This window comes from Buteo buteo, chromosome 9, assembly GCF_964188355.1.
Source record: "Buteo buteo chromosome 9, bButBut1.hap1.1, whole genome shotgun sequence".
In the NCBI taxonomy this organism is placed as follows: domain Eukaryota; kingdom Metazoa; phylum Chordata; class Aves; order Accipitriformes; family Accipitridae; genus Buteo; species Buteo buteo.
The window spans coordinates 11,730,757-11,758,259 of NC_134179.1; the positions used below are offsets into that span (position 1 = coordinate 11,730,757).

General features: G+C 36.8%; 1 protein-coding gene across 2 annotated transcripts in view; it reads right to left on the bottom strand.

Annotated features, from left to right (window-relative positions):
* The window catches only part of FANCL (FA complementation group L), a 32,117-nt gene extending 5,006 nt beyond the window's left edge, over positions 1 to 27,111 (bottom strand). Inside the window, exons 1-7 of one of the 2 annotated variants that reach the window (XM_075035392.1) lie at positions 26,959 to 27,111; positions 23,810 to 23,868; positions 22,781 to 22,841; positions 21,723 to 21,779; positions 19,939 to 20,036; positions 13,238 to 13,334; positions 7,774 to 7,842 (exon numbers count right to left, since the gene is read on the bottom strand). In XM_075035392.1, coding sequence (XP_074891493.1) covers positions 7,774 to 7,842; positions 13,238 to 13,334; positions 19,939 to 20,036; positions 21,723 to 21,779; positions 22,781 to 22,841; positions 23,810 to 23,868; positions 26,959 to 27,051 — 534 coding nt within the window. In that variant the 5' untranslated portion in view covers positions 27,052 to 27,111. Of the gene's footprint in view, positions 1 to 7,773; positions 7,843 to 13,237; positions 13,353 to 19,938; positions 20,037 to 21,722; positions 21,780 to 22,780; positions 22,842 to 23,809; positions 23,869 to 26,958 lie in introns of both variants that reach the window. The other variant, XM_075035391.1, reaches the window with a different exon arrangement.
* Positions 27,112 to 27,503: the final 392 nt, after the last annotated feature.

Genomic DNA, 27,503 nt, shown 5'->3' on the forward strand with positions numbered 1-27,503 from the left:
ATGTATCTTTAACTGAAACAACACAGTGTTGTATCCTGAGTACAAATAAGTACTCTAATCCTGGTAGTTCTAACATGTTGTGATATACATACATCATACCTGGATTTGATAGTGTTTTATACTCCTTTTCAGAAAACTTTTCTGAAAACTGGTAACAACTATTAATTTGCCTTGTAACTTGTAACAAACTACTGTAAAATTAAAGTAAAAATCATCATTATCTACTGTTAAACTTCTAACATTCTGATATTTTGTCTCTACTTCAGCTGAGCAACATGGCAGTAGTACCAAATATAAATACACAGAAATACCCACATAACTGATGTGGCTTATTTATTTTTTAAAGACTCTAAGAAATATAGCCTAACAATGGCATAATTATCTCAAAATTAAGCAGTATAAAAACAGGTACTTAACATTAGATTTCAAGCCATGTAAGTATGGTAAGAGAAGAAGAAACCATCTAATAATCAGAGGATTACACTCAAGGGATTTCAGTATTTGAGAGTGGATTAGATGGAATCAGAAAAATCTTTCATTATACAGGAGAATATACAGAACAGCAATGCAAAAGAAGTCTTTTTAAAATCATCACTGAGCACAAGAGAAGTAACTATTTCTACAGGGAAAGACTTATCCAAGCAGAGAAAACATTCAGCAGTCAAGTTAACCCCTTTCCAAATGCAGATGCCCAGAGGGTACAGAACATGAATTCAGGGAACCGAAAGGAGGTGAAGGATGCACGAGGAGGAACGGAACGAGAGGAGTTCTGTTTGGCGTAATGCCCCATACAGGTTTTCAGCCTGACGTCAGAGGGAATCGGTGGAGGAACTGGGAAGTGTCCTGACCTGACCAGCAGGAGAACAAGGAGCCATGACAATGTGGCTTCCTGGGGAGAGACAAAGCTACGACAGGAAAAAATTGAAGGTGTCAAGGAACTAGACAAGGGTGGCAGTGAGGAGAGATCAAGGGTGGGGGGAAGCGTTTTGGAGACAAACTCTTCCCAGATAACTTCCTTCTCAAATTGTTTGGTAGTGGGAAACTCAAGAGTGGAAAGAGAGGAATCATTTGGGAGCACCGAAGGGGATTTTGGAATCATTTACACAGAACACAACTGACCAATTAAATGCATGAGTAAAAGCAGGAAGGATAGGAGAGAACGGACAGGACTTCCTTCTTCAATTAGGATAAAGAGATGGTAACATATGTTCTAAAAACCCAAAAAAGATAACACAAAAATATTTCAGGTATCTTTTGGCCTGGGAAAGAGTTCTTGGGGTCAAAAAGGAAAAGCAAAGCAAGTGATCAGTTCTTAAAGAGGTATTTTTCTATAAATAACACAAAATATACATGGAATGGTTTCCTTTAATCTTTAGTGATTATGTTCTTCCTTTCTCACCTGGACAAAAAGAAGCAAATTATATGAACATTTTCAGATGAAGAAATATGATTTTTATATGTAATAAGTTTTTATATTTTACACATACATATTTTAGAAAGAAACGGTGTAGCTTAGAAATAAAATGCTACATTTTTTCCTGCTGTTATTAAATTATATTAAAGTAGGAAAGCACTTAAGCGGAAAAGTGTGAATACTGCCAATCTCAAAATGTAACGCTTATTATCTTTAAAAGCATTTTGTTACTTTTATAATACCTGAAGTGATATAATAGTGTCAGTCACTTAACCACATCTTAGAGTATAATATCTTCATCTTAAGTACTATTATTTCCAGTATTTTAATAATTTTCACACAGTCCTGAAATGTGATCTTTTGTGCTCTGATGACACTTAAATTAATAGCATAATTTTCTGGTACTTGCAACAGTTGCTTTCCATTTTGATTTTTACATTTTTCTATATCACATACAGATAAATCCTCTAATAATCATTTTTATCTTTATCTTCCGGGAATTCAAAGGGTTTCACTAGAAAAAAGAAACATCAAGGGATTATAACCCACAGATAAGTTTTAAAATCCAATTAATTTTAATACTAATTGTAATTTTTCAATGATGTTCCTTAAAAAGGTAGTTAAATCTTTTTTTTAATGCACTGTTCATTTGATCTTATTTGCATGCTTCATTGATGTTGCCAGCTGTCTCCTGCTATATACATAAATGCATCTATAGCTATTTAAATACATCACATGCTTGTCATGCAAACCATGAAAACTGTAACGTTCCTTTTTATTTGATTAACCAACTAATTTTTGGTCATTGCCCAACACTCTTCCTAGAAAAGACTGCTATCATGCTTTTTTTTTTTTTTGTCTACACTACACCAAGGTAGTCACTAATAACGTCAAATAGCACAAGCTCTTTGTTTCTTGGCAACCTTTGTACAAATGCATTAGAATTTGTATGAAATATGTCAAATATTCTTTGGAAAATAAGACATTCATAATTCAGGATATCATCGCTGGCTGCCCCGACTCTAAAAAGCACTAGCAAAACCAAACTGGTTACTCCATCCTCTGTATCTGCTACTGTTACCATGCTCATCAGGCAAGACATCCATTACAAAAACAGAGAACATTGTGGCAGTTTAATCTTTCACGACAACTTAAACCAAAATGAAGATATTTTTAATGTGTAGCATCAACCTTGCATTTTATTTCTAACTACTGAGGATACTGACATCAGCTGCCCATATGAGTAGTAATGACTAGCTAGCAGAGGTGAGGAAATACTAGTGCTGGAATAGTCACAAAACCTTAATGCATTTTTTTGCACAAGTGGATATCACAGTCTTTTCTAACTTGATCACATACTACTATTCCCCCCCCGTGGGATCGCTGACATCTCTTGCAGTGGCTGGAAGGCAATCCCTCTGCAGCTGTGCTCCCTGATCCCCAGCCTGACCGGGCACTACTGAAGCCAGGGCAGAAGGCACTAGTGAGGGCGCATGATTCTGACCAGACCTTCTCAAGCAAACCCACCATGGCTGGGACAAAAATGTTTCTAAGATGGGGAATGGAGACTCCACCATTCGCCAAGGTCAAAGTTTTACTGGTTTAGACTAGCAAACCAGCCTAAGAGGAGATGCGATGACTAGCTACTGTTACCTATGCTATGGTAGTTGTACGAGATACCGAGAGCTCGGGCTGGGTGAAGGACCCATCAAATGTGAATTCATACCAAATCAGCAGCCGGAGCTGGCTTCCTCTCTCCCTTACAGCACTGAGGTCCTGAGAAGGCCCTCCAGTCCCAGGACACCTCATTACTTTCAAGTGGGAGCTTGGTAAGTTTTTGACAGAGATACGCTGCATGATTTAATGACCCCGTTCCCTTCGGCTCTCTACAATGACCACCACAGCAGCTGAGCAGCCCAAAAACATTATTGGGTTTACCATCAAAATGCATTTTTCACATTAGATGGCCTCATTCTGTGTTTTCATATGGAAAACCAAGAGACTGAGAAAATGTTAGTTGGGAACACTCAGCTTGAGATCCTTTCATCTGGCTTTAAGAGGACTGGTTTTATTAGAACATCACCTCCCGTGACCATAGTCATAGCTTTAAACACTCAACACTTCTCCAGATTTTTCAAATTTCAAGTTGTGAGTGTAGAAAACAAAGAATACGATTAGTGACGACTCCCGAAAAAGCACTGTAAGTGACTCTCAGCACACACAGTTTTCTCTCCCAACAAAGCATATATTCAGCCTCAAAGTCCTTGTTATTCAAGGCTCTATGAGGCAAAAATCCGACACATAGTGACACAAGCTATACCAACATAGTCCTTTGGACTGAACAGCAATTTCATGTTAATTTGGAGGGCCATGATTCTGTGATCTTCACTTCTGAAAACAGGTGTTTGTAGAGACTGGGTTAAATTGGTTATTTTACAGGAAAACAGACAAGTAAACATATCAACTGTGATGATTCCCCAGAAGTTTTTGAAAACTTTGACCCAAATGTTACCTTTGTGCTGTCAGACTACATGTATCCTCCATCTAGTTCAACAACTGGTAGGAGACAAAGCACTTACTTTGGTCAGTGAAAATCAGGTATTCAGGACCTGTCTGTTTCCGAGAGGAACATACTTTCACTGCTAGCAGGAAAGTCTCATGTAGTTTTGCAACATGTTTGTTTCCATTTCAACCCTCTGCACGCTCGTCTCCATCTCATCACTGGTAGCTCTTCATGCCAATCCTTTCCTTCTTTTTTTACTTTACTCCAACTCGGACACCTTCCCAAGTTCACCCCTATTGCCCATACACTATTTCCTTCAATTAAAGGATTAAGAAGGAATGGAAAAAAGTCACTCTACTCTTGGTCCGTATTTCTAGAGCCATAGAGGCTGGGAAGAATAAAGAGAAAGTCTTGAGTCTGCTCCTGCCATAAAATCCATGAAGCCTTTCAGTAACTCTTAAGAAGTGCTATATGCCTATATGGCTATGCTGCCAAATTTCAAACACCTGCTCCAAATCCTCAATGGACTAAACATTAACCAAATAGTAGTAAAAATGTTCTAATTAAGGCAAATACAGCAAAATTTATTATTTTTTTTAAAGATTAAAATGTGATCTTTATTCTGAGATTTTTTTTTTTTGCTAAAATTCTTCCTCACACAAAATTTGCTTATCCAAAATTGAAACAACTGCAAAGCCTCCTAATGGAAAAGGTAAAGTAGCCTAAAATGCAGGTGCTGTTACTTGTTTGCCCTTTATGAATTCATAGGTAAAATACAGTTTAATAAAGCGAACGTTGTTGACTGGAAAAGGGATCACCTGTATCACCTAAATAATTTATGATTCTTTAGATTTGCTTGGGAACTGTTCATTTCTCACAAACAGAACTTCAGCAATTTTCCCCCTCCTTAGCACAAATCAAAATGAGACACAACACTCTGAAATCTTTATAAAGTGTCTTGTCAACCATCTCCATTTTTTGTATTTATAGAGGCATGTAAAGCTGGTGTCTGTGAAGCTCCTTTGCTAAGAAAAAGCACAATTATGATGCAGTTTACTGTGTTTTCATCAAAATAACTGAATAACCTCATTCATACCACTATACATTCTGAATCTTGTATTACTGTTTCATTGTTGGCTGGCTGCATGACCTCATTAGTCATTAATTTCCACTCTCATGACCTTCATGTAGCCAACCAGGTGGGCAGTGGTCAGTATAGAAACAATACCCTGATGTGAGGGCAGCAGAATATAGATGCAGTGAAACTGCAGACCCATGCTTACAATGTATGCTAAAATGTGGAGACAGCACATTTATCTGGTTATTTAGAAAAAGAATATAACTGAAATAAGTAGATGTTCTTGCACTTGTCATTGAGAAGCACTCTGCATTTATTTGGCACTTATAACAGTAGCAGCAGCAGCATTGCCCTTGGTGCTGATTTCTTACTACTCTAAAATGTCTCCTCTGAGCCAGAATACACTGGCTGTTGCTGATCATGCTGTGAGACACCTGCACTGGCTACTAGGCTTGTCATGACGCACAAAACCCTACCATCTTCAGCTTGACATTGTGCAAGTTATAATTATTCATCCAAATGAATATGTCAGAGCAGCAGCAGCAGACCTCTCATCAGAGCAAAAGAAAAATACATCAAAACATTATCAACCCAGCAGGAAGACAGGGACCATAAGGAAAATTACCCATTTTTAATATGGATGCCATAAAGCCATGTCTATTATTATACGGAGGGGAGGAAAAAAAAAAAAGAAAAGAAAAGAAAAAAAAACCCAAAACAACCACCCAACAAACCCTCAAGTTTAAAGTCCACGAGCTGAAAAGAACCTGAAATAGGCAACAGCACACACAGGGGGGTGAAAAAAAAAAATAATCAATTACCTGAAATTTATTTATATTTTCTTTCATGGGTGTTTAGATTCTAACGGTGCGATTGCATAAATTTAATTAAGCCTTGTTGGTTTTTACATTAAAGATGACCAATAAATATTAAAATTTAAGACCTATCAGTATCAAAATTTCATGTTACTTTACTATAAAATAGGTATAGCATGGGGGTTTTGCCTTTTAGGAACCAAAACTTTCAACCACTTGAGGACCTGCTAAATTCTGTTACTAGTGGTGTTTCAGCGTTACCTAAGCTTAACCCTTATTTTACCATGGCGTGAAGACTGCTCACTGCAATGATTTCTATACATTTTGAAAATAAACACAATTTACACAATTACTACAGACATTTTTTTCCAGAAGTGTTAGGTTCATGTCACTCACACAGATAAGGTCAATTTTCAAAAAAGACTACAACTAAAGCATTTATACCAGCAGAACACACAGGTTGCTGGTATTTGTTTCAGTATTAAAGCAGGCTATCAGCAGCTAGAATTAGTATCTCATGATTTCAAAACCTGGTCTTCAGTTAAATACAAACATCTATTGTTCATGTTTTCAAATAGTTCATAGGTAATTCTAACTGTAAAAAGATTTTAAAATCTCAAGCATCAGAATGTAATATTTTTAACACTAGATTTTTACTTGGTTGTAGTGTCAATATTAATATATTCGCTCCCATCTTTAACTTGTCAGAGGCTGCTTCATATCATGTTTTTCAAGAACATTTTATTAAAACATAAGGCCAGCTAGTGGCTTTAAAATTACAAACAGTAAACACAGAGAAATAATGACTGTCAAGGATATTTGAAATGTTGTTAATTTGAGGCATCATAAATTGCAAAACTGTAAAATTAATAAAATACTATTAAAAGTATGTATAAAGTTTGAGGTTAGAAACAGCACTTGAAATCCTGCCTGTAGTATATGGAATCCAGTATAATTTAAGGGAAAAACAGTATCTGTTTAAATTGTTCCAAACCATACCAGAGAATCAAACCCTAAAATTACATGTGAAACTAAATATATTTTTCACTTGCAATGGTCCCTTCTTGCAGTTAGTTCCTCAAGCTCTCATATTAGGGGATCTGAGAGGACACACAGAACCTTGAGCTTTGCAGTCAAAATTATATGCCCGTCCTAAAATCATTCTGATGCAACCTTTCAGCCATGTTCCCTATGTAAATTTAGTACCATAAGGACAGGCTTTATTGATGGGTAGAAATCCTCACAAGAGTTAGAATTATGAAATGCAATCATTTATGTAAAATCTATTTTCCTGAATTAAATGGAATTAAACATCAACTATTTTCTAGAGATAATTCAAATTAACTTACATATAAGTGGCCACATTTAAATCCATTTAATCAAGTACACATGCTCTATTAAGGAAAAAAGATACATGAAATAATGCAAGAGAGACTAAAAAAAGACAATGGCTTTTGGTTCTCTATATTAACGATATCAGTTAAACTATGAAATTGGAATTCTATTAAGTACTTTTCTGTTGTTCTTTTGATTGTAACTGAAAAGGTTTTGTTATGTTATGAAAACTATATAGGGTAACAAACTGGGGGACCGCCTTTTTTAAGTTCTGTCAACTTTAGAGGGTGCTTCTTTTCTAAGACAATTGTTTCTCACGCATATATTTTCCCAATCTCATTCCTAAAGATATTTCAGCTGTAGGAACAGCTTAAGAAAAAAACCAGCCAGTATGAGTGCAAAGCATACAACATGCAAGGTGTATCTATGTGGCAAGGAAAATACTTAAAATACTATCATAAGAAATATAGAGTTCAGTATTATTACATTTACATAAGGATGTATAAAAGTAAAATGCATGCAGTGAAAAAAGCTGGAGTTAAAAAATAAAGTCCAACCCCTCATTACCACCTACATATTGCGTAAGTATCTCAGTTATTAAAAAAAGAAATACAGTACAGCAGTTTACCTGTGGCATCCAAGAAATAGCAAACTGAACAGGAAAATCCACAAGGCAATCTGGTGGTTCTGTTGGATACTGAGGGAGGGAAAGAAAATACAGTTTTTCTTTTCTTTTTTTTTTTTTTTTCAGTTTAAAGTCAGACTAATACTCAGCTGCCAAATTTGATAACGAAATACAAGCATTTCAAGCATCTTGAGAACTTGGCTCTTGGAGGAAACAGTCTGTAAAGCATTTTCAGAAATAGTTATGATTGTTAATTATCATTTAAAGAAGAAATCTACATGTAAACAGTTTTTATATATCAATTTTTTGTAAAGGCAGGAGAATCACAGTTTTCTGTGTTCAGTGTTCACAGACACATTAAAAAAGAACTTAAAACATCAAATATTTAAAAAAAAATTCTCCTCAATTACTTGTACTGGATAGGAAAGGTTAAAAACCCAAACAACCCTTTCATGGGTCAAGAACTAATTTCCATTTAAACTAAAATATTTGCTCTGATTGGCAACATTTTTTGTTTTGAAACTGAAAGTAATCAGTAAGTATATAACTATTTAGAAAGAGATTAATAAACACACACCCCAAATTAAAACAACTCCCCACCCCCTGCCCCAAATTAAAAGGTATCAATGAGGAAAAGAAAAAATAGCTGTATTAAGAAAACTGAAGCTATAAAAGGTTTGATAACTCCAAAATTAAGCACTTGCTATTCATTACACTAGTAAATCTATTGCTGTTCAGCATCCAATATGAAGTCTGTGGAAAAAAAAAATGGTATTTTCTGAAAAATAAAGTAGCAAAGGAAAGAAACATCTAATTACAAATAAACTATGTCCTTTCTAAAAGCACCGATCCAAAATTTTATTCACCTGAGAAGTTGCCTCCTTTAGTCCTATGCAACCTTTCAAATTCTACCAATGATGTCCACAGCAGTTTTATAGAAATTGTATTAGTATTGCATCAACTGCCAAGCCAAGAAGATGTTACAGAGAATCTTATTTGGGGAGACATAGGAAAAAAAAGTCCCAGCTTCCTCACAGAATTAGAGAGCTAAGACAAAGAGGCAAAGTTTAGCTGTGCTGCCTCCCATAACCGTTCTCCATCCAAAGTAAACCTCTAGACATAGACACTGTCCTTATTTATCAGACATCAATCAATTTATCAGTTTTTTAAATGTGTCTTTATTTTATGTAAAATGTAATTCTACAGTACTTAGTTTCAAACGGTTCTCTATGGCAAAGAGCAAAAAAGAGATGCAGCTTCCCTAGAGCATCCATTCTTTACTGCTTGATTTTAATAATAATTTACTGGATTTATGATTTTACAGAAATTTGTTTAAACTTGCTTTTTAATTTCCCTTCATTTGTGGTTTCTGTTAGGCATCCACTTTCTGAAAACAACTCCTATAACTTGAATATCTTGTGCTTTACCATTTTATCAAATTGGTGGCAGACAAACAACAGTGAGAGAGCAAGAGAAGTGAAACAATCAGTTTGGACAGGAGGTGGTTACAACTTAGAAATGTATAGCCACAAAAGCTGTTACAGTTTCTTTTATTGTAGTGTTACTGTTCATGTATTGTATTGTAGTGTTAGTGGTTTTGTATTGTAGGTATTATTTTTCATGAAATACTTCAATGCTTGCATAGAAATAAACTTGTTTTCAATGTATAAAAGTATGCCTAGAACAAACTAAGTCAGAACAATTTTTCCGTAGGATTGGTTTTAGGACTACCTCATTTAAATCCCAGCAGCACTAGCCAATTATGTGTTTACTTTCTTGGTAAATAAATTCATTTTATGCAGTCATTTGTAGGGTGCCTTTGAACAAGTGCTTGCAAACAGATTCTAACTTTATATTACTTTAAAAAAAAAACCAAACCAAAAAAAACCTACAGCACATTTTCCCCGCATTTTTTAGTCAAATTTTCTTTAAGAGCACAGTTTTGTACTGTGCACTAGATAATTGCCAAGAACTATGCAACAATGATTCTGTACATATGTACATAATGTTTTTAGACCTTGCAGAATGAAATCCTATATAAAATAAGGTGAATGATTCCCCAGGAGACAGTATTTTAAAATACTATACCAGAGCATATCAATGACATCATATGTTATTACAGTTACCTTCAAATATGTATGTCAGAAACCATCCTATTATTCTTTAGAAAATTTAAGCAATTGTTGAACAAAATATTTATATTGTATTTTTGAGCATGCAGCTAAATTTATCTAGAAAAAGTATTTTCACAACCCTTGCCAAATCATTCAGATGTTTACCAAAGCATCTTGATTACTACATGGTATGCAAATTCTTGCAGTGGCCTATTTGAATTCTCAGATCTGAAATGGCAAGCACCCAACCCACTTCTCATGCAATACAAAATGAAATCTGATAAATAAAATGCAATGTATTTAGTTTCATACTTGCAAAGATGCATGCTTTTTTTTCAGAAAACTTCTCTAGTTATTTATTTAAATTGTGAATGGATAAAGATTTCTAGACCAGGCATTTTCAACCAAATAAATCGGAAAACTATTTCATGAAATGTAATCTGAGCATTAAACAATATATTTTCTTACGAGGTTTAAGCCTAATAATTTACAAAAGTCAAAATTGTGTAGCACATGATTTGGCTAACATACCTAACTATGATATGACCATTCTCAATTCTTCCAGGTTTGAACTGATCACCCCATTTCCTAGACACTTTACTTCTGTTTTGAAAGGACAGTTCCTAACACAAAGCACATAAAACAAGGATAACAGGTGGAAACATTTGAGAGCGCTTTAAGGAAAAGTCCTCAAAATACATCCAAACCGTTAAGAGTGACAGCAAAGGAATATTTAGGTGATTATCTGAATACACATGATAACTTTATGAAAAAGAATTTACTAAATCACTCTTTGAAGACCTTCTTCCTGAAAACATTGTCAGCAGGCTCATGAACTCATTTCACTGTATGGCATCCATGAGGGCAAGGCTGAACAAAACCATCTGCCAGAATACAGACAAGAGGCAGCAATATATGCTGGGGAGGAGAGGTTTAGCTCAGATAGTAATCTTAATCAAAGAAACAGCATAACAGAAATAAACATACTTTTATTAAAGCAGGTTATAAAAAGAAATCCCTTCAAAAAATACTTCGGCCAAGTCTTTTCAAGTGTATTAGATATGTACATGAAGGAAAATCAAATCCCCATGTCACCAAAACCACGTTTCACATATAAATTTTCTCTTGTGGCAAGTTTAAATGCCAGACATGGTTTAAAAAGGACAAGCAATTGATCCTTCATCATAACAATCACTTGGAGAAAAAAAAATAAAAAATTGATGATTACTTGTTGCAATAGACAAGTTGGATAATCTAATCTTTTTATTACACTATATCCTTAGTTTTTAGATGGTGCTTTCTTCTGCTATGAGGAGTCTCAACTTCAGATATTTTATTACTATAAAAAAAATACACAAGTTTTTACAAGAACAGAAAAAGCTGATCTTGATTCCCCTCACAGTTCAGTGATAAGTTAAAGCTAAACAGAACCAGCCAATGCGTAAGTGTAATAGTGTTTGGCCATGGCAGTTGCTTGGTAAAAATGGGTATTGCACTGTATTTTTTTTCCTGCACTTTTATGCTTCCAAATAGTTAAAATATTTCAGTGGCCATAAAATCAAGAAAAAACTTTGGGGCAACAGGCTGCACTTAATTTCTAGTGTCATACTAAGTATGGGATAGCAGCTCCCTTATAAACAATGACAGTACAGTCTGGTTACTCTCTTCACACATTAAATAGACCATAATTGTACTTCCTGATATATTTTCTCCATTGATGTATTTAATAACAGACTGACTAGCAAATTAATTATGCATTCATTACTCTGTGCAGGTAGGATAGTTTTAGTCTTTTTTTTTAAATCCACTTGTCCTGGTTTCGGCTGGGATAGAGTTAATTGTTTTCCTAGTAGATGGTATAGTGCTGTGTTTTGGGTTCAGTATGAGAAGAATGTTGATAACACACTGATGTTTTCAGTTGTTGCTCAGTAGTGCTCAGACCAAGTCAAGGATTTTTTAGCTTCTCATGCCCAGCCAGCAAGAAGGCTGGAGGGGCACAAGAAGTTGGGAGGGGACACAGCCAGGGCAGCTGACCCAAACTGGCCAAAGGGGTATTCCATACCGTGTGACATCATGCCCAGTATATAGACTGGGGGGATTTGACCTGGGGGCGGATTGCTGCTTGGGAACTAACTGGGCATCGGTCAGTGAGTGGTGAGCAATTGCATTGTGCATCACTTGTTTTGTATATTTCAATCCTTTTATTATTATTATTACTGTCATTTTATTATTGTTACTATTATCATTATTGTTTTCTTCCTTTCAGTCCTGTTAAACTGTTCTTATCTCAACTCACAAGTTTTACTTTTTTTTGTCCAATTCTCTCTCCCATCCCACCAGGTGGGGGGGAAGTGAGTAAGCAGCTGCACGGTGCTTAGTTGCCGGCTGGGGTTAAACCACAACACCACTTTAGCAAACTCAATTCCCAAAGACTACTTTTTTCACAGGCTCCTTTTTCCCCTCTGAGGTAAAATTAGCTTGTCTTATGTAAAACTAAAATATCCTGGTATCTAAAGGAATATAGGACATCTGCAAAGGAGAAATTTAATCTTACAATACCATGCCCACTCCTCAGCCCTTCAAGATTATTACTCCAGTTGATGGACCAAGGATAGTCCCAAACAACAATGTTTAGACACTTTTGGATCTACTTTTTCCCCTGGACTAACTTTTTTGAAGACAACAGCTATTACCATACAACTGTCACCATACAGCCTGGATGTTCATAGTTTCTGATAAGAGATTTATGCCTTGAAATGAGAAATTTTATGAAAAACATTGCCATTTGAGTTCAGTTCTAAGTACCAGGAAGAATTAAAATTTTTCTGCTTCTGCGCACACCATGCATTTGCTTTGCAAGCAATGTCAAAATCAGACAATTATTTAGACTAAGAAGAAATTTTTTTTTTAACATAAGGAACTCACTTCTGTAGTCAGTTTTTCATAAATCTTTATCTCTATAGCTTTAACAGTAAGACTTGCTAAAGAAGAAACCCAACATCCTCTAATTCTTGTTATATGCATAGTCTCTGGACTGAGTGATAATGAATGAAAGTCTTCCAGATGGCTTTGCCTGTAATCCAGTAAAATAACTGCAATATCATAAAGTGTTTTTCATGTGATGCACAGTTTCATATGAAGAGATTTTTAGATAACCATAATGGAATATTAATTTTAAATATAGTTAAAAGTCTGAAAACTCTCTATAAAAAAATTTCTCACAAAACCCCCCACTGTTATCTTGCAGAATAGACATACTAACAAACAAACCAACTCTCTAAAATCCTTATGAATTAACAAAAATCCATTTATTTCAAGGAAGCCTTAAAATATTTTCTCCCACATAAATTCACCTTTGCATTTAACTTCAGAGTCATGAGATGCTGTCGACCACAAGAGTCTTCAGCCTTTAGCTTGATTGTGGTAAGACCAGTATCCACATATGCAACTCTGAAACAGAAAAGAAAACTAACAGCATTGTAAGAAGTACAGTTTGAAATGTCTGCAATACTCTTATTAGTCTGTTACAATATTAATCAGAGGAAGTCCTATATGCCAACCATTTCTGCTGTTCTAGATTTACTGCTGTTAATACACCAGTCTACTGCTTAATGCAGTCATATATCTTTGGGTTATTTACAATGTGTGTCAAGGCTCATGCTGTGGTCAGTGAGCACTGTGTTTCAGTTTTCCATCACTGGAACCTTTGACACACACAGCATGTTCCTGTCAGCCTCTACTTATGTACACATTAAACTTCCTGTCAAATCTTTGATCCATTTCTGCAGTTTCTTACTGTATGAGACTTTTATGCTCTTGATTTGCTTTTCTCTTCAATGAAGTTCTCTTTTATTATCAATACTATTATTGTGGAAAATTCAGCGGATATTGGTTCATATTCCGAAATTGATTTTCTGCAGAAAATAGTACCCAAACAGGTACAAAATGAGTTATTTATGATGATTTGCCTTTGTTTCATGACAGTTTTACACAGTATACATGCACCCAAGCAAGTAGCAAGTACGTACTAAATGTAAATAAGTTTTAAAACTTCTGACATAATCACTGACTCTTTGCTTAAGATGTCACTTATTTGTGCTTCCACAACAATGAAGACGAATACAATTGTAAAATACATTGTTCTCTAGAAATATGTTCTGCTGAATAGCTTCAACAACTGCCAAGAAGGTTCAAACTTCTCCATATATTTACCAGTGAACTAGGCATATGGATATTTTGGCATTTTTACTACATCATTCTTGTGTGAAGATAAAAAGCAGTCCAAGATTATTGTACAACTTATCACCTAGACTGATGGAAAGGCCTATCACAGTTCAAAGAAAGCATCTGCTCACTGGCCTAAGTAACATGGGGTTTTTTAAACCATTACATACTAGCCCAGTCACTCAAGCCAGCATGCTGGGAAAAATGGTTCTCTTTCAAGTGAAACTGGCAACAGAGTTGTAGAAGCCTGTACAAGAAAAAGTAGACGTACACCAAAGGGTGTTCACATTCCTAGGAAGGAAGCAAAAAGAAGAAAAGAAAATTATCTATGTAAGTGACATAGCCTCAATATGAGGGAACTGAAAAATACAGTGGTAGTAGGTAGGGAAAGAGATATATTATTTCATGTTTAAACCTGATTAACTTTAATGCAATATTAAATAGTCCTACAGATTCCTGGGAGTATTTTGACACTCCTTTTCTCCACAACAGTTGAAAGAAATACAAGTCTTGATAAAAGTGTAATTCAACTGTAGTCAATTAAACTCAATTTATTTAGAAAGAATTAGAGCATTCTTCCTCTAATTGGAAAAAAACAATCATTACTCCCGCTTTGTTCCAACTTTACCTCAAAATTATATCACAGAGTTTTATAAAGATAAGAAATTACCTATATCGCACACCTCCACCTACTGTTGCCTGGGTTGGGGAAATCCTAAACCAGCAGCTAAGGCACAGAATGGTTACTGCAATAAAATACATAGCAGTGCCCAAAATAAAGCACAACCAGTGCCCACATCAATGCACTGTAAGGTTAGATAGCAAAAGAGAATGAAAAAATTAAAGGGATACTGTCAAGGCATTTAGGATTTAAAATCATCTGTTCTAACAATCATCTTGTTTGGACCAGTTCACTCTTGAGGTGTCAGAAAGGTATGGATTATTTTAATTTAAAATCAAACATTTTTGCAGTTCCTTGCTCCTTAGGTGAGAGGGAACAAGATTAAAAAATTTTTTTTTTTCTTAGATAACAATGGACATCTATATCTTAAAATTTATTTCTGAAATCCTTAAGGGTTCAGTACTTTTACAACTAGTTTAACAACCTGAGAGCCTCTAAAATAAACATACATACATGTGTGCACCTATTTATATATTTAAAATATAAATATATGCACACCATTATAGTAAAAATAGAGACAATGATTATGTTCAGTCATATTTGTAAAGAACCTTCACATTCAGTTTTACTGACAGAATGTAAATTAGATAAACTTTTTTTAAAAAAGTAAGCATTTGGAAAAGCATTTTTTATAAAAAATAAGCATTATTTGCCAATAATGGCTACCTGTTTAATTATGTATCGAGGAATACATCATAAAACGATTTTCAAGTTCTGTCCGTTATTCATTTTTTAACATATTTTTAGTTTTAGAATTCATATTCATACTGAGCTTGGAAATAACAGAAAAAAAATGTTAAAAAAATGTAGATCATCACCACTATGAAGCACCCCTACAAGCCAGATCAGTCTGGAAATTCTTACAACTTTTATTTAATTTTGACTTCAACAACTTGCTGCTAGAAGACAACTATTCAAGCTAAGCAACACACCTTTTAAGTACTATTCATTACAAACCATGTACTTAAAGGTTTTTTTAGTAAAATGTTCTCTTCACAAACTTTTTCACAAACAGGAACACCAAGGAATAAAAAACTCAGCCAACAAGTGGCATAGAGGGCTGAAGAATGCCCAGAATGAAAATTCATAGCTAGCCTTCCTTCTTCTCAACAGAATGTAAAAACAGTAAACTGCCTCTGGGGAATGAAGGAGTATTCAATTTTCCATTTAGGGTAGAAAAAAGGAACCCAGTAGCTTTGTGGCTACCTGTTCTGTAACACCACTCTACCACACTACTCTTTGGATAAGAAGAGATAAAAGGGTTAGTTCTGCAGGTCTGGAGAAAGTTGGACAACGCTGTAAGAATTGTATGAACTTCTTCCTATGATTGTATCAAATAAGGAGTTGTTTACATAGGTGATATTTCAGTTATATAAAACTTCATTCCTCTGTAGGCTCCATCATTTTATCACATAGAAAAAAATGCAATGACTATAAAGATGGAAAACTTCAGTTAAATCTCTGAAGTACTGTAATTCAACATAACACAAATGATTGAGAGCATACAACAAGGCAAGATTCCCTTGGAAATGGAGAAGGCAAAAGGAGAAGATACTTTCTATGAAAAAACTTGGCAAGTATCAAGCAGAAATGCATTGAGACTTCAGAGATCATGACTCACACTATGGACTTAAGATATACTAGCAACCTTTATGAATCCACATGAGGGTGATAAGAGTCCTACAAATGTTTTATAGTCGATAATTTACCTTCCCAAGACATTGTCATTGAATCAACCAGGAAGATTATGAGGTAGTATTAGAAGAGCCTTTCCTATAGCTTAATACTACTACATGTGTACTCTCTCCCACCTCAGCTGATTAGGTTTGTGCTGGTAATTTTCCATGTTCTTAAAATGAGGAAGTATCCTTCTTTGAACTCCTCAGCTGTTAGGACAGCACTTAGTGTTGCCAATTTGGTACAATTTTAACCTGTTGAACTGTGACTTTTGTGTACAAGTATTTGAATATGAAAGCATATTCACCCTCCCCCACACCTAAATTAGGTCAAAGAATCAACTTTTCTGTATCACAGAGAAAGTGATTATATCTAATCACAGCAGCCTGCACATTTGCAATCTTCATTACAGTTTGTACTTTCAGTGGTTTAGGAGGAAACAGGTGTAAGATCATTGCAGACAATGCCTTCAATTTGTTTCTGAGAAACTTCACATATTCCTTAGATGAAAGCCATTAGAACACACTAAATTTGTGCCATACCTGAGAGCTTCTTAACTCACTCCAGAGGTCAAGCAACCATAGCCTATTGCTTTGATTCTCTTTCAAACAAAATATCCTTCAGCTTTTCAGTTGGATTTGGATGCAGTCAGCTTCCAGCATGACCCCAAACTCACTAGGAAAAACTAAATCTAGGGTCCACAACAAGCCAGTTCTTTTCTAAGAAAAATCCTGATAAGTAAAGCTGGAGGCTTCTCAAGGTGTGAGCAATGTTTGATCCTTACTGCCAGTACTAAATGCAGGCTTAGTTTTGTGCTGAAAGACCACACCAGGATGTTAACTAACATGCAAATACACATCACCTGCAACACAAAATCAGTCTAGGTTAAGAGGCCTTCTTAGTAGTTCATTATACTGTTAAAAGCACACTAGAATTAGAGGTGTAACTTACCAATGTACTTCAAATCACCTCTCTGGGTAATTATCCTTCCAACTCACAGTAAACCAGATATGATCCTCTTATGTACAGACTAGCCCTTTGATTAATGATTGACTTCCCCATCCAAAAAAACCCAATCAAATAGAGACTTTATCTGTAACATAAGTCAATCAAGAGGTGTATGTTTAGTGACTTACATGACTACACTGGAGAAAAGCACAAAGTTGTGTGTCTACATGAAGACCACATCTTTGCCTAGAAACTAGGTCAAAATCTGCCCTAGAAGCATGCTCTCTGACAAAACACTGATGTGCTTTTTAATAATAAACCACTGGATGTATTGTATGTACAGCAAGTCAGAAGAAATAGCAGTTTTGAGATAAGCTACTAAATTGTATTTTCTAAGTTTATTTTTGGTATATTTAGCGATATACTATATTTATATATCCAATTATAAATATAGTACATTTTATATTTATATTTTTAAAGTATATTTATTGTGTGTCAGTGTCTATTTTGCTGGCATGGGCTTTTTAAGGTTTTGCTTTTTACTTTTTTTCATTTGGGAGAGCAGGCATGATTCAAAGTTTATTTCCCATGTATTTAGGAAATTTTAACTAATATTCTCAGACCTGATTCTGAGAAATTTGAATAGAGAATGTCATCAGCTGGCACAATGACATACTTAATAATGGAAATCACCAAAAAAACTTCAGCTGATTTAACAAGGATATTTTAAATCTTTAAATAAAAGTGGGCCTTCAAAGCAAATTCCTACTTAATGTTAATCACATATTATTTATTTATATATAAATCAGGTGAGAAAACTCAAAACTGTGCTTAAACCCAAGGCTTCTTTATTTCATTTAGCAAAATAAACACTTGTTAAAGTTAACTTACCATCCAAGACTAAGATAAAAGTAGATTTGTCATGTTGAAAACCACAAATGTAGACTTTTTTCTTTTAACTTTCACTTTACTGAAATTAAGTAGCTTTTCATTCAAAACTCTTCAGCATCCTACAAAATCTTTTACCTTAACCCCTTGAAAGAAGGCACTGTGAGATTAATTGCATATTATTAGTTAAAGACAGCCTTCAAATATATTTCCTTAATGCCTCCCTACACAGAAACAACTACCTTCAACACCAGAGAGATCTCCTGGAGGTTCTAGGGGAAAGGATAGAAATCAGTCCATTCCAGGCTCTCTGCTGGAGAAGTAAAAGACTCAGTATCAGAGAACTTGCCAGTGGTGGCACATGTGATGGCAGTTAAAGCCTTTCAAGTAAAAGTCTGCAAAACAGGAAGCTTTGCAGATTTCTGAAAAATTTCCACACGGACCTCATGCACTTGATCACAACTGTGTGTTCTTTCAGGTTTCTATAGGAGGTAGGAGAACAACCTTGTTTTCTTCTGCAGGAGGATGAAATTAAATTTGTTGTATGAGCTCATCTGAGAGTATATGGGACTGAATAATATAATCTGTTTGCACTCATTCAGACCCTAATGAGAAGGCACCCAGAGGCAGCTATGTGTCTATTCGATTCCTCAACAAAGTCAAATATCCTTTGCTAATGTGACATTCTTTCTCATGGTATTAAACCATCCATTTTAGTTGGGGTGAAAAGATTCATTTCTAGTTCTTCCCCCAGAAAAAGACCTGAACTGCCACATCTTGTTCCACAGATACTCAATTTGTAGTACAGCACATACATGAAACCATGTTCTTGGATGCACTGACCCTCTGTCCTCAGGTGACAGTTTATACTTGTGCAGTAACCAACGTTTTTCCCACATGGAAATGCCCCCCTGCTACCCCAAATATGGTCTGCTTACACGGTTTTTGGAGACTAATTAATGCTTTTCAATACCCCTCATTGCTGTTTGAGCCCATCTGGGTAGCAAAAAATATATATACATTTCTCCCTGTGGGTGTTACAAAGAGCTGGCTGTTTTGAAGTCCAGCTTTCCAAATTCTCCCCTCCACTCACATTTCTTTTTTTTTGTAGATTTACTTTTTTGTGGATTAACTATGTTATTCCTTTGTCTAAGGAGATCCTTGTGCTATGAAGATAGAACTGTTCTTTAAAAATAATTACTCTAATTCTAAAAAATGTATGAGCTGTTTTTATGAAAGCATAAAGGTACATGATAATCAACCATAGCATGTGGGAATAGTTGAAAAAAACTGTACAAAGCAGGGAAAAGAAAGAAGAAAAAGGAGAACTGTTAGAAGTTGTATTAAATATGTTTACTATGCCAAGAGTTTATAGGTCAAAGAAGAATTGATTTCTTAGTAGTAGCAGCATCTCACCTTTCAGCTCAGTTATTTGAGACTGAAAGTATACCTTCAGTTTATACAGGTTTGTTGGGGTTTTTTGCATTAAAAACAAAGCAGCTGAGTTTTTAAAGCAAAACCAGTTTTTGAACAGGATAAATTAACAGAACAAGTATATTTGATATGTTCAACTCACAAATATAAAAGAACGGATATTCTAAAGATAATGCCTATTAAGAAATAAAATAAACATACTTATTCCAACCCAGTATTTCTAGATCTCTGACAAGACAGGAATAGTATTCTGGTGGCCGTGGTATATGCAGGTCTTGTGTATTCTTTAAAGCAATTTCCTGTTTAAAAGAACATTAAAAACATCATTAAGAGAGATTTCAATATTTTTGCATCTATTTAGTCATGTGACTTTTGCAATTCATTCAAAAATATTAAGCTTATGTAAAATTAACTGTACACTGCATTTGTTTTGTTATAGCCTCCAGCTAAAGCAGACAAAGAAGCTGTTTGGTAAATTACTTCAGATACTGGTAATGAAAACATCTGCAATTTAAAAAAACCCCACAGATGTTGACAACATAGTCTTCAGATGCAAATATCAAATGTGCCTCTTTTTCAGCTAATAAATTTGAAGTCAAGCATCTTGACTGAAAGAACATTGCAAAAAAAGTTCTATTAAGCCCACAGCTGTCTCCTGGGCTCCACAGCTACAAAAGACGACACATATATGAAATTCCCCATATTATTTTTAAGTAGCTATATACAACTTTATATAGCAATTAAAAAAAAAAGTCAATTTCTCAGTTTTAACATCATAGGATCCCAGAGAGTAAGTTTTGATACAGACACTCATCAAGTATGTCATGATGCCTCAAGAAGAAATTTTTATCAAAAAAGTAATGCCACATCACAAAGAAAAACAAAACCAAACTACATGTTCCACATTTGTGTTGTGCTACTTGTTCTTTAAAAATGTACTTAAGTTAAAATTATGCTTACAGGGCAAATAAATAATGACATTTATAATAAAATTATTAATAATTTAAAATAAATTTAAATAAATGACATAATAAATAGAATTAATAATAAAATCAGTGTAACAATCATTTCTGCTCAGTTCTCCCACAGCATCTTCTGTTGTTTTTACTATTTGCACTGAAGATCACTATTTTACTATTTTGAATGCATTATACTTTCATTACATTCTCATTTTCTGAGTGCTTGTGTATCCAGGCAAATAGATTGGAATAACTATTGTGAAATATTCCAAAATAGCCACATGTAGACATTCTTTATTCAGTCCTATTCCAAGCGCCTTTGCCTGGTTTAGTGGAATCCAGTTTGGCAGGGATTGAACCAATACTGAGGAAAGGCATTCCCAGTATAGAGCAGTAGCGTAATACCAGGGCGGTATTTTTGTTGTTGTTTTGAAGAATACTTACTGTGTTTTATTTCTAAGTTAAGTAGGTTGTATGCCAGTATTCTTTACCAAGAACGCTCATAGGATTACTAACAGACAAGAAATTGTCAGTTTCATGTTGTTAACTAAAGATTTTGCTACTCTTCAATCCCAGATTAGAAAAAAACTTTAAAAAAAATAAACAAGTCTCTGAATTATAAAAAAAAAAAGCTTTCTGCACTTATTGGTCAAGTTGTCACACAGGTGGAAGCACCTTCAGCAATCCACTGACTGTATAATCTTTTGTGTGATTATAAGCCTTCTTTACTATCTGGTCAATTCCAGAAATTCCAAGAAAATCACTGTAAAGAGGATGGCTCTATACTGAGATCCCTTGCCAGGATTTTAATTTTTCTATAAACACTTCAATTTCCAGAGAGTACAGTCACTTAAAATCCTAAAGGATATTTATACAAATATTACATGAACAGCACACATACAAAATCACCTCTTCTTAAAGAAAACCATAAATTCATCCACCAAACAGTAAACTGTAAAAAAACCTGAAAGGGAAGCCCAGAGCTATAAGATCCCATCTCCCACATATATATATTCTGTCACTTACCAAAATAGTTTTCAGCTCCACCATAAAACTGACAAGATCTGGACAGCTGTGCAACCTCTGGAGAGAACACAGTATCAGTTCCTTTTCTTAAACTCATAACTTTTCGCGGTAAACAATTTCAGTCTATCTATTTTTCTAGTATTGTCAAACCAACTAACGTAAAAAACCCCAACCGCATACCACGTTTAAATATTTCTATCACAGAACACATCTCCCAAAGTACAGGAAACTTTACTGAAAATTAACCATCACCTTCATCACATCATGTCACATTACACATTTATACAGTTTACGAAGACTTTACACTTTTTGTATTTATGAACACTTTAGTCTTCACCAAGGAGAACAGAAGCTTTAGAATTACTCAAAAATCTTTCTTAGTTTGTTACATTTCCTTCAGGAACTCTCCAGACCCGTTTGCTTTTAGATACTGTACATGATTAAGGATCCCTGTCTACCTTCAGGTGTGGTACATATTTACACTTCTGTTTCCTCAGCTCTGTATCTCTGGTTACTCAAAACCCTTGGGGTGCCCAGTCTGTCAGATACAGTGTCTCAACTAGCAGGTGTGGCAAAGATGCCTTCTTAGAAGCAAAATACTCTTTGTGACTGCAGGGCTGCTGTACCCTTGCTCCAAAGTTCTTTCTGGATAGGGAGGTTTAACTTAGATTCCTTGACTGTCTACAACACAGAATGAGCTAGATCTATCAATAGTTAATGTGAATTCTCTTCTTTGCATTAGGAACAGTTTGTAAAAATTCAATATATAAAAAAGGAAGAAAAAGGAAAAACAAAATCTGTTTCTGAGATTAAATTCCAGTAAAATGTCAGCAGCCATTTATTAAAAATTGTTCTATCTCAATCTTCAAAAAAATAAAATAATTTACTGAATTCTATCCCTCTCTCTAGATTGACCTGCAAATCCTCAAGCATTTCAAAATAAATCTTGCCTATACAATGAGAGTTCTTTAACACTTTTAGAATAGGTGTACAAGTATAAGCTTCTCAGAATTATTATAAATATACATTAAAAAGAAACGGTTTTAAAAGTTGTATACCTGCTTTAAAATATGCTGATATCCATGCAGTATCTTCTTTAGGTGCCAGCTACACTCTATCCTAGACAAACAGTATTTTATATACATTTTAAATTCACAGTACATGATTTTTAGAAGAGATTAGAAAGTCTGCTACACAATAACACAAAAGTTTTTCTTTAAAAAGATGAAGTAAACAGTACTTCAGTTTGAGTTTCATATTCGAAGTTATTTAAAACTTTCAAATGTCACTATCCCAAAGCCTATTAAAAATTAAGCATTTACCTACAAAAGCCTGTTCTTTGCCGAAGACAACAACATAATTCTTGCAAGCTAATATGACTTCATAAAATATACCAATATTTAAAAATGATATCCTGAAAATGTCAAAGTTACCTATAATGCAGTTTTAAGCATCCAACCTAGAAAGTAATAAAGCTATCGAATACCACATCTGTTCACAGTTCAGAGCAGACTGGCCTAGGCAAAAGTACAGAATACAATGTTAAGGACTAATCCATGTATGTGTGCATATACACAATACACGCCCCCCCCCCCCCCAAATTACTATGATAAATACAGTATTAAGAACTGAGTTTTTAAAGAAAAGTAACGCAAATTAATACGTACTAACAGGAAAGAGAAAATGAAGTTTAAAAAACCTATGCTAACCATCAAGTACATAATTGCTTAAATTTACAACTTTGCACCAAATTTTCTGTTTCCCAAATGGTGACATATAAATAATCTGATTTAAATGAACATGTTTTTTTCCCCAAGTATATTGATTTATATATAAATACAACCAATTAATTACAACAGGTTTCTAAGTTAATTAACAACAAAATATTTTGATATAGGCAATGTTTATTGTCAGTGTTTATTAACACTGTACAATTTTGCTGCAAGGTTAAGCTGAAACCAGTAAGAATTAATTACCAACACTGATAATGGAAAAAAGAATAATTCATATACATATCCATCATTGCTTTTATCACAATAAACTCTTGTTACATGCACTTACAAATTGCTTTCATAAAACTATCTTACCTTGCATTTTTCAGTTGAAAATCTATTGGTAACAGTATCCTGATATGGAAGTCTCTACCCTTGAAAATAAACATTTAGTTAATAGGAAGGTCAGCAAAGAAAAATATTACACACTTGTGGGAAGCATTCTCCATAAGATCAGCTTCCAAGAAAGTTTGTCTTCTCCTACTTTCAGGAATATTATTCAGAATTTCTTTACTTAGGAGAAAGCAGCATGAGTGACAGGTAGAAATAAGCCGATTTTAATTCTTAACTTGAAATACTCTTGACCTCTAACTCACAGAATTCAGTAAAAATGCTTCAGTGCACATTTCATAAAGACAAAAATAACACCTTTCAGAAGAAAAATAAACATTATCCAAATCTGGACAAAACCAAGAAATACAATTTAACCCAAGTCATGATGAAGTACATGAAAGTCTGTCTTCAACTCAAGAAAAAGTCAAACCTGACTCTTATGATAAAAGCACTACACTGAAAAGGAACTTGGGCACTCATCCACAACACATTTCAGCAAGGTTTTAGGAACTGTAAACAAAAACAATCCCAAGTACATTAATGTAATTTTTCTTCCTGTTAGTGCAATCCATATGGGGCAGTTCCTAAATGCCCTACTTATATTTTCAATTATTGTCCCTGTTTGTGATCCTCCTTCTACTTTCTTAAGGGATGATCAAAATAAAACTGAAATAAAGAAGGTTTGCGAGTAGGTTTAATTCCTCCCTGAACCGAAGACAGCAGTTAACTCCTCTCACAATTTTTATTCCAGAGCAGCATACCTTGAATTATGTCCACGAATTCTGAAATTCCTTCAGCGGGAAGTTAAGAACAAACCCAGGTTTCCTCCCGTGATTAGATGACTGATACAGTGGATGCTTTATCTCAATTTCAGAAAGGCCTTTAATACTGTTTCCCATAACATTCTCATAGACAAACTGAAGAAGGATGAACTGGATAAGCTGACAGTGAGGTGGACTGAAAACCCACAGAACTGCTGGGCTCAAAGGATTGTGACCAGCAGGACAAAGTCCAGCAGGAAGGCCCCTGACTAACTGCACACCAGGGGTCAGTCCTGGGACCAACACTATTTGACCTTCGCTAGTGGCCTGGATGATGGAACAGGATACACCCTCGCTCAGCAAGTTGGCAGAGAATACAAAACTGGGAGGAGTGGTTGATAGACCGTGTGATTGTGCTACCATTCAGAGGGACCTCAACAGGCTGAGGAAATGGGCTGACAGGAAACTCAAGAAAGGAAAGTGCAAAGTCTTGCACCGGGAGAGGATTCAGCCCATGCACCAGCACGTGCTGGTGACTGACCAGCTAGAGAGCACTTCTGCAGAAAAGGACCTGGTGGTCCTCATGGATATGATGTTGACCCTAAGCCAGCAATGCACCCTTGCAGCAAAGAAGGCCAAGAGCCTCGTGTGCTGCATTAGGCAAAGCATTTCCAACAGGTCAAGGGGGTGATCCTTCCCCTCTGGTCAGCGCTGGTGAGGCACACCAGGAGTGCCAGGTCCCCAGTACAAGAAAGGCATGGATATGCTGGAGTTAGTCCAGTGAAGAGCTATGAAGTTGACTAAGAGCTTAAAGCATTTCTCATACGAGGAGAGACTGAGGGAGCTCAGCTGGTCAGCCTGGAGAAAAGAAGGCTCAGGGGACACCTTGCCAGTGTGTACAAATACCTGATGGAGGACGACTAGAGAAGGTATAGCCAGACTCTGAGCGACACACTGCCAGGATGAGAGGCAATGGGTACAAGTTGAAACACAGGAAATTTCACCTAAATGCAATGAAAAAAACTCAGTGAGGGTAGTCAAACAATGGAACAGGCTGCCCAAGACGTCACGTGGTCTCCGTGCTTGGAGATATTAAAAAACGGACTGGACATGGTCTAGAGCAACCTGCTCCAGCTGACCCTGCTAGAGGATCTCCAGAGGTTCCTTTCAACCTTATTGTTTCTGTGATGCTCACGGGCAAAAACAAGATACCCATTTCAGAGCTGAATATAGCCCATTGGCACATCAGTTGCTTCCAAACTCCTCCAAAGCTGATGTTTACTGGACGCTTAAATTAAGCGTGTAACCTCAGACTTTGCTACATTATGGCCTTAGCCCTAATCAAAAAACCACATCCGAGAACAGATGTTCACACTTGCATCTTAACCTTCCCATTATTTCCAGGATGCGTTCTAACACACAGGGCGTTTCAAAAGTTGCAGCTTTGAGAGTAATGCAAATATAAACACATGCTCGCACACGTCTTGTGAAAGTTGAATACAAGAGTCACCAAACACCTTCCTGAATTTTGACTGCAAAACTACATTTTTGAAAATGCAAAATGTCTTTTGACTTTTACTTATTTTTATAGGTAGAAAATCCCACGCTATTTCTAAATGAAAATACACCTGCTAAGAGCTGTTTCTGCGATCTGTATGCACGTGCCTGTGTGATATTTTAATGAGCCATGGCTGTAGCGTCACTGCTGTGATGGCAAAGTTGGCTTAAGAGCATCCACTCTCAACCTGTCTTGAGGTGCTGTTCTCCTCCCGGCACTGCAATTTACCACATCCTCAGAGAGATGATGTAGCTACTTAAGCTGAAACCTCACAAACACGGTAGGTGAAAGGAAAATACCCACCATTAGTCATTTGCTTCAACCTTTACCCTAGGCCAAGAGTGCAGGCACATCGAATCTGCCCCCCCCCAAAACATTCGCCAGCACACGTCCAGCCCACAAGCCATCAGCGAGACCGCGCCGCCAAAAGAAGAGCAATTCCGCGGGCACAAACAGCGCAAACCCGCGGGATCGCGGCCTGGGCGCCTCTCCACAGCCCCCTCACGGCACGCGGCAGGGAACCGGGCGCAGGAAGGCGGCGCGAGCCGAGGTGCCCTGCTACAACGTCCGTCCCGTCCGTCCCCACCCCCAGCCCCGGCGCCTCCTGCTTCACAAACCCGGCGGCTCCGCGCTCGGCCGGGAAGCCGCCGGCCCGGCAAAAGGGCGAGGCGGGAAGCGCCCCCCCTCCACCCCGCCCCCGCCCGGCTGACGGGGGCTGCCCGCCAGCGCAGGCCTTGGAGAGAGCGAGAGCGGGGGGGGGGGCTGACGCGGTGTAACGGCCGCCGACCAAGCGGCGGCGCGGGCTCCGGTACCTGCGCGGTGACGAAGCCCTCGTAGGCCGTCCCCTCCCGGTTCTGAGGCAGCAGCAGCGGGCACTGGCGGAGCAAGGCCCCCGAGCCCGTCATGCCGCGTCGCTCCTTCCCTCCCGCCCGGCACAGCCGTTCGAATCCGACGCGCCGCCGGGTGAGGCCCCGCCCCCGGCGGCAGACGGCGCACGCGCCTGAGGGGGAGGGAGGGGCGCGTGCCGACCGTTACCGGAGGGGGGCAGTCCTGCGGAGGCGCCCGCGGCGAGGAGCGGCCGCCAGAGCTGCGAGGGTGCACGGCTGCCCGGGAGGCGAGCCGGGCCGCGGACCAGCCGCGGGGTTTCCTCACGCTTTAGCGCGTCCCGAGGGCACGAGCGCCCTGGGCTAAGGAGAACCGTCGAGCAGGGCTCTTAATAGGCAGCCGGCTGCGCCAGGCAGGTTGAAGTGCCACCCAAAGCAAGGCAAGGGTTTACTTCTGGCTCGATTCGTGCCTTGCTTTTCTAGGAATCATATAATGTTTCCTGCCGGAACACATTCAGGGTGATAAAAGCTCT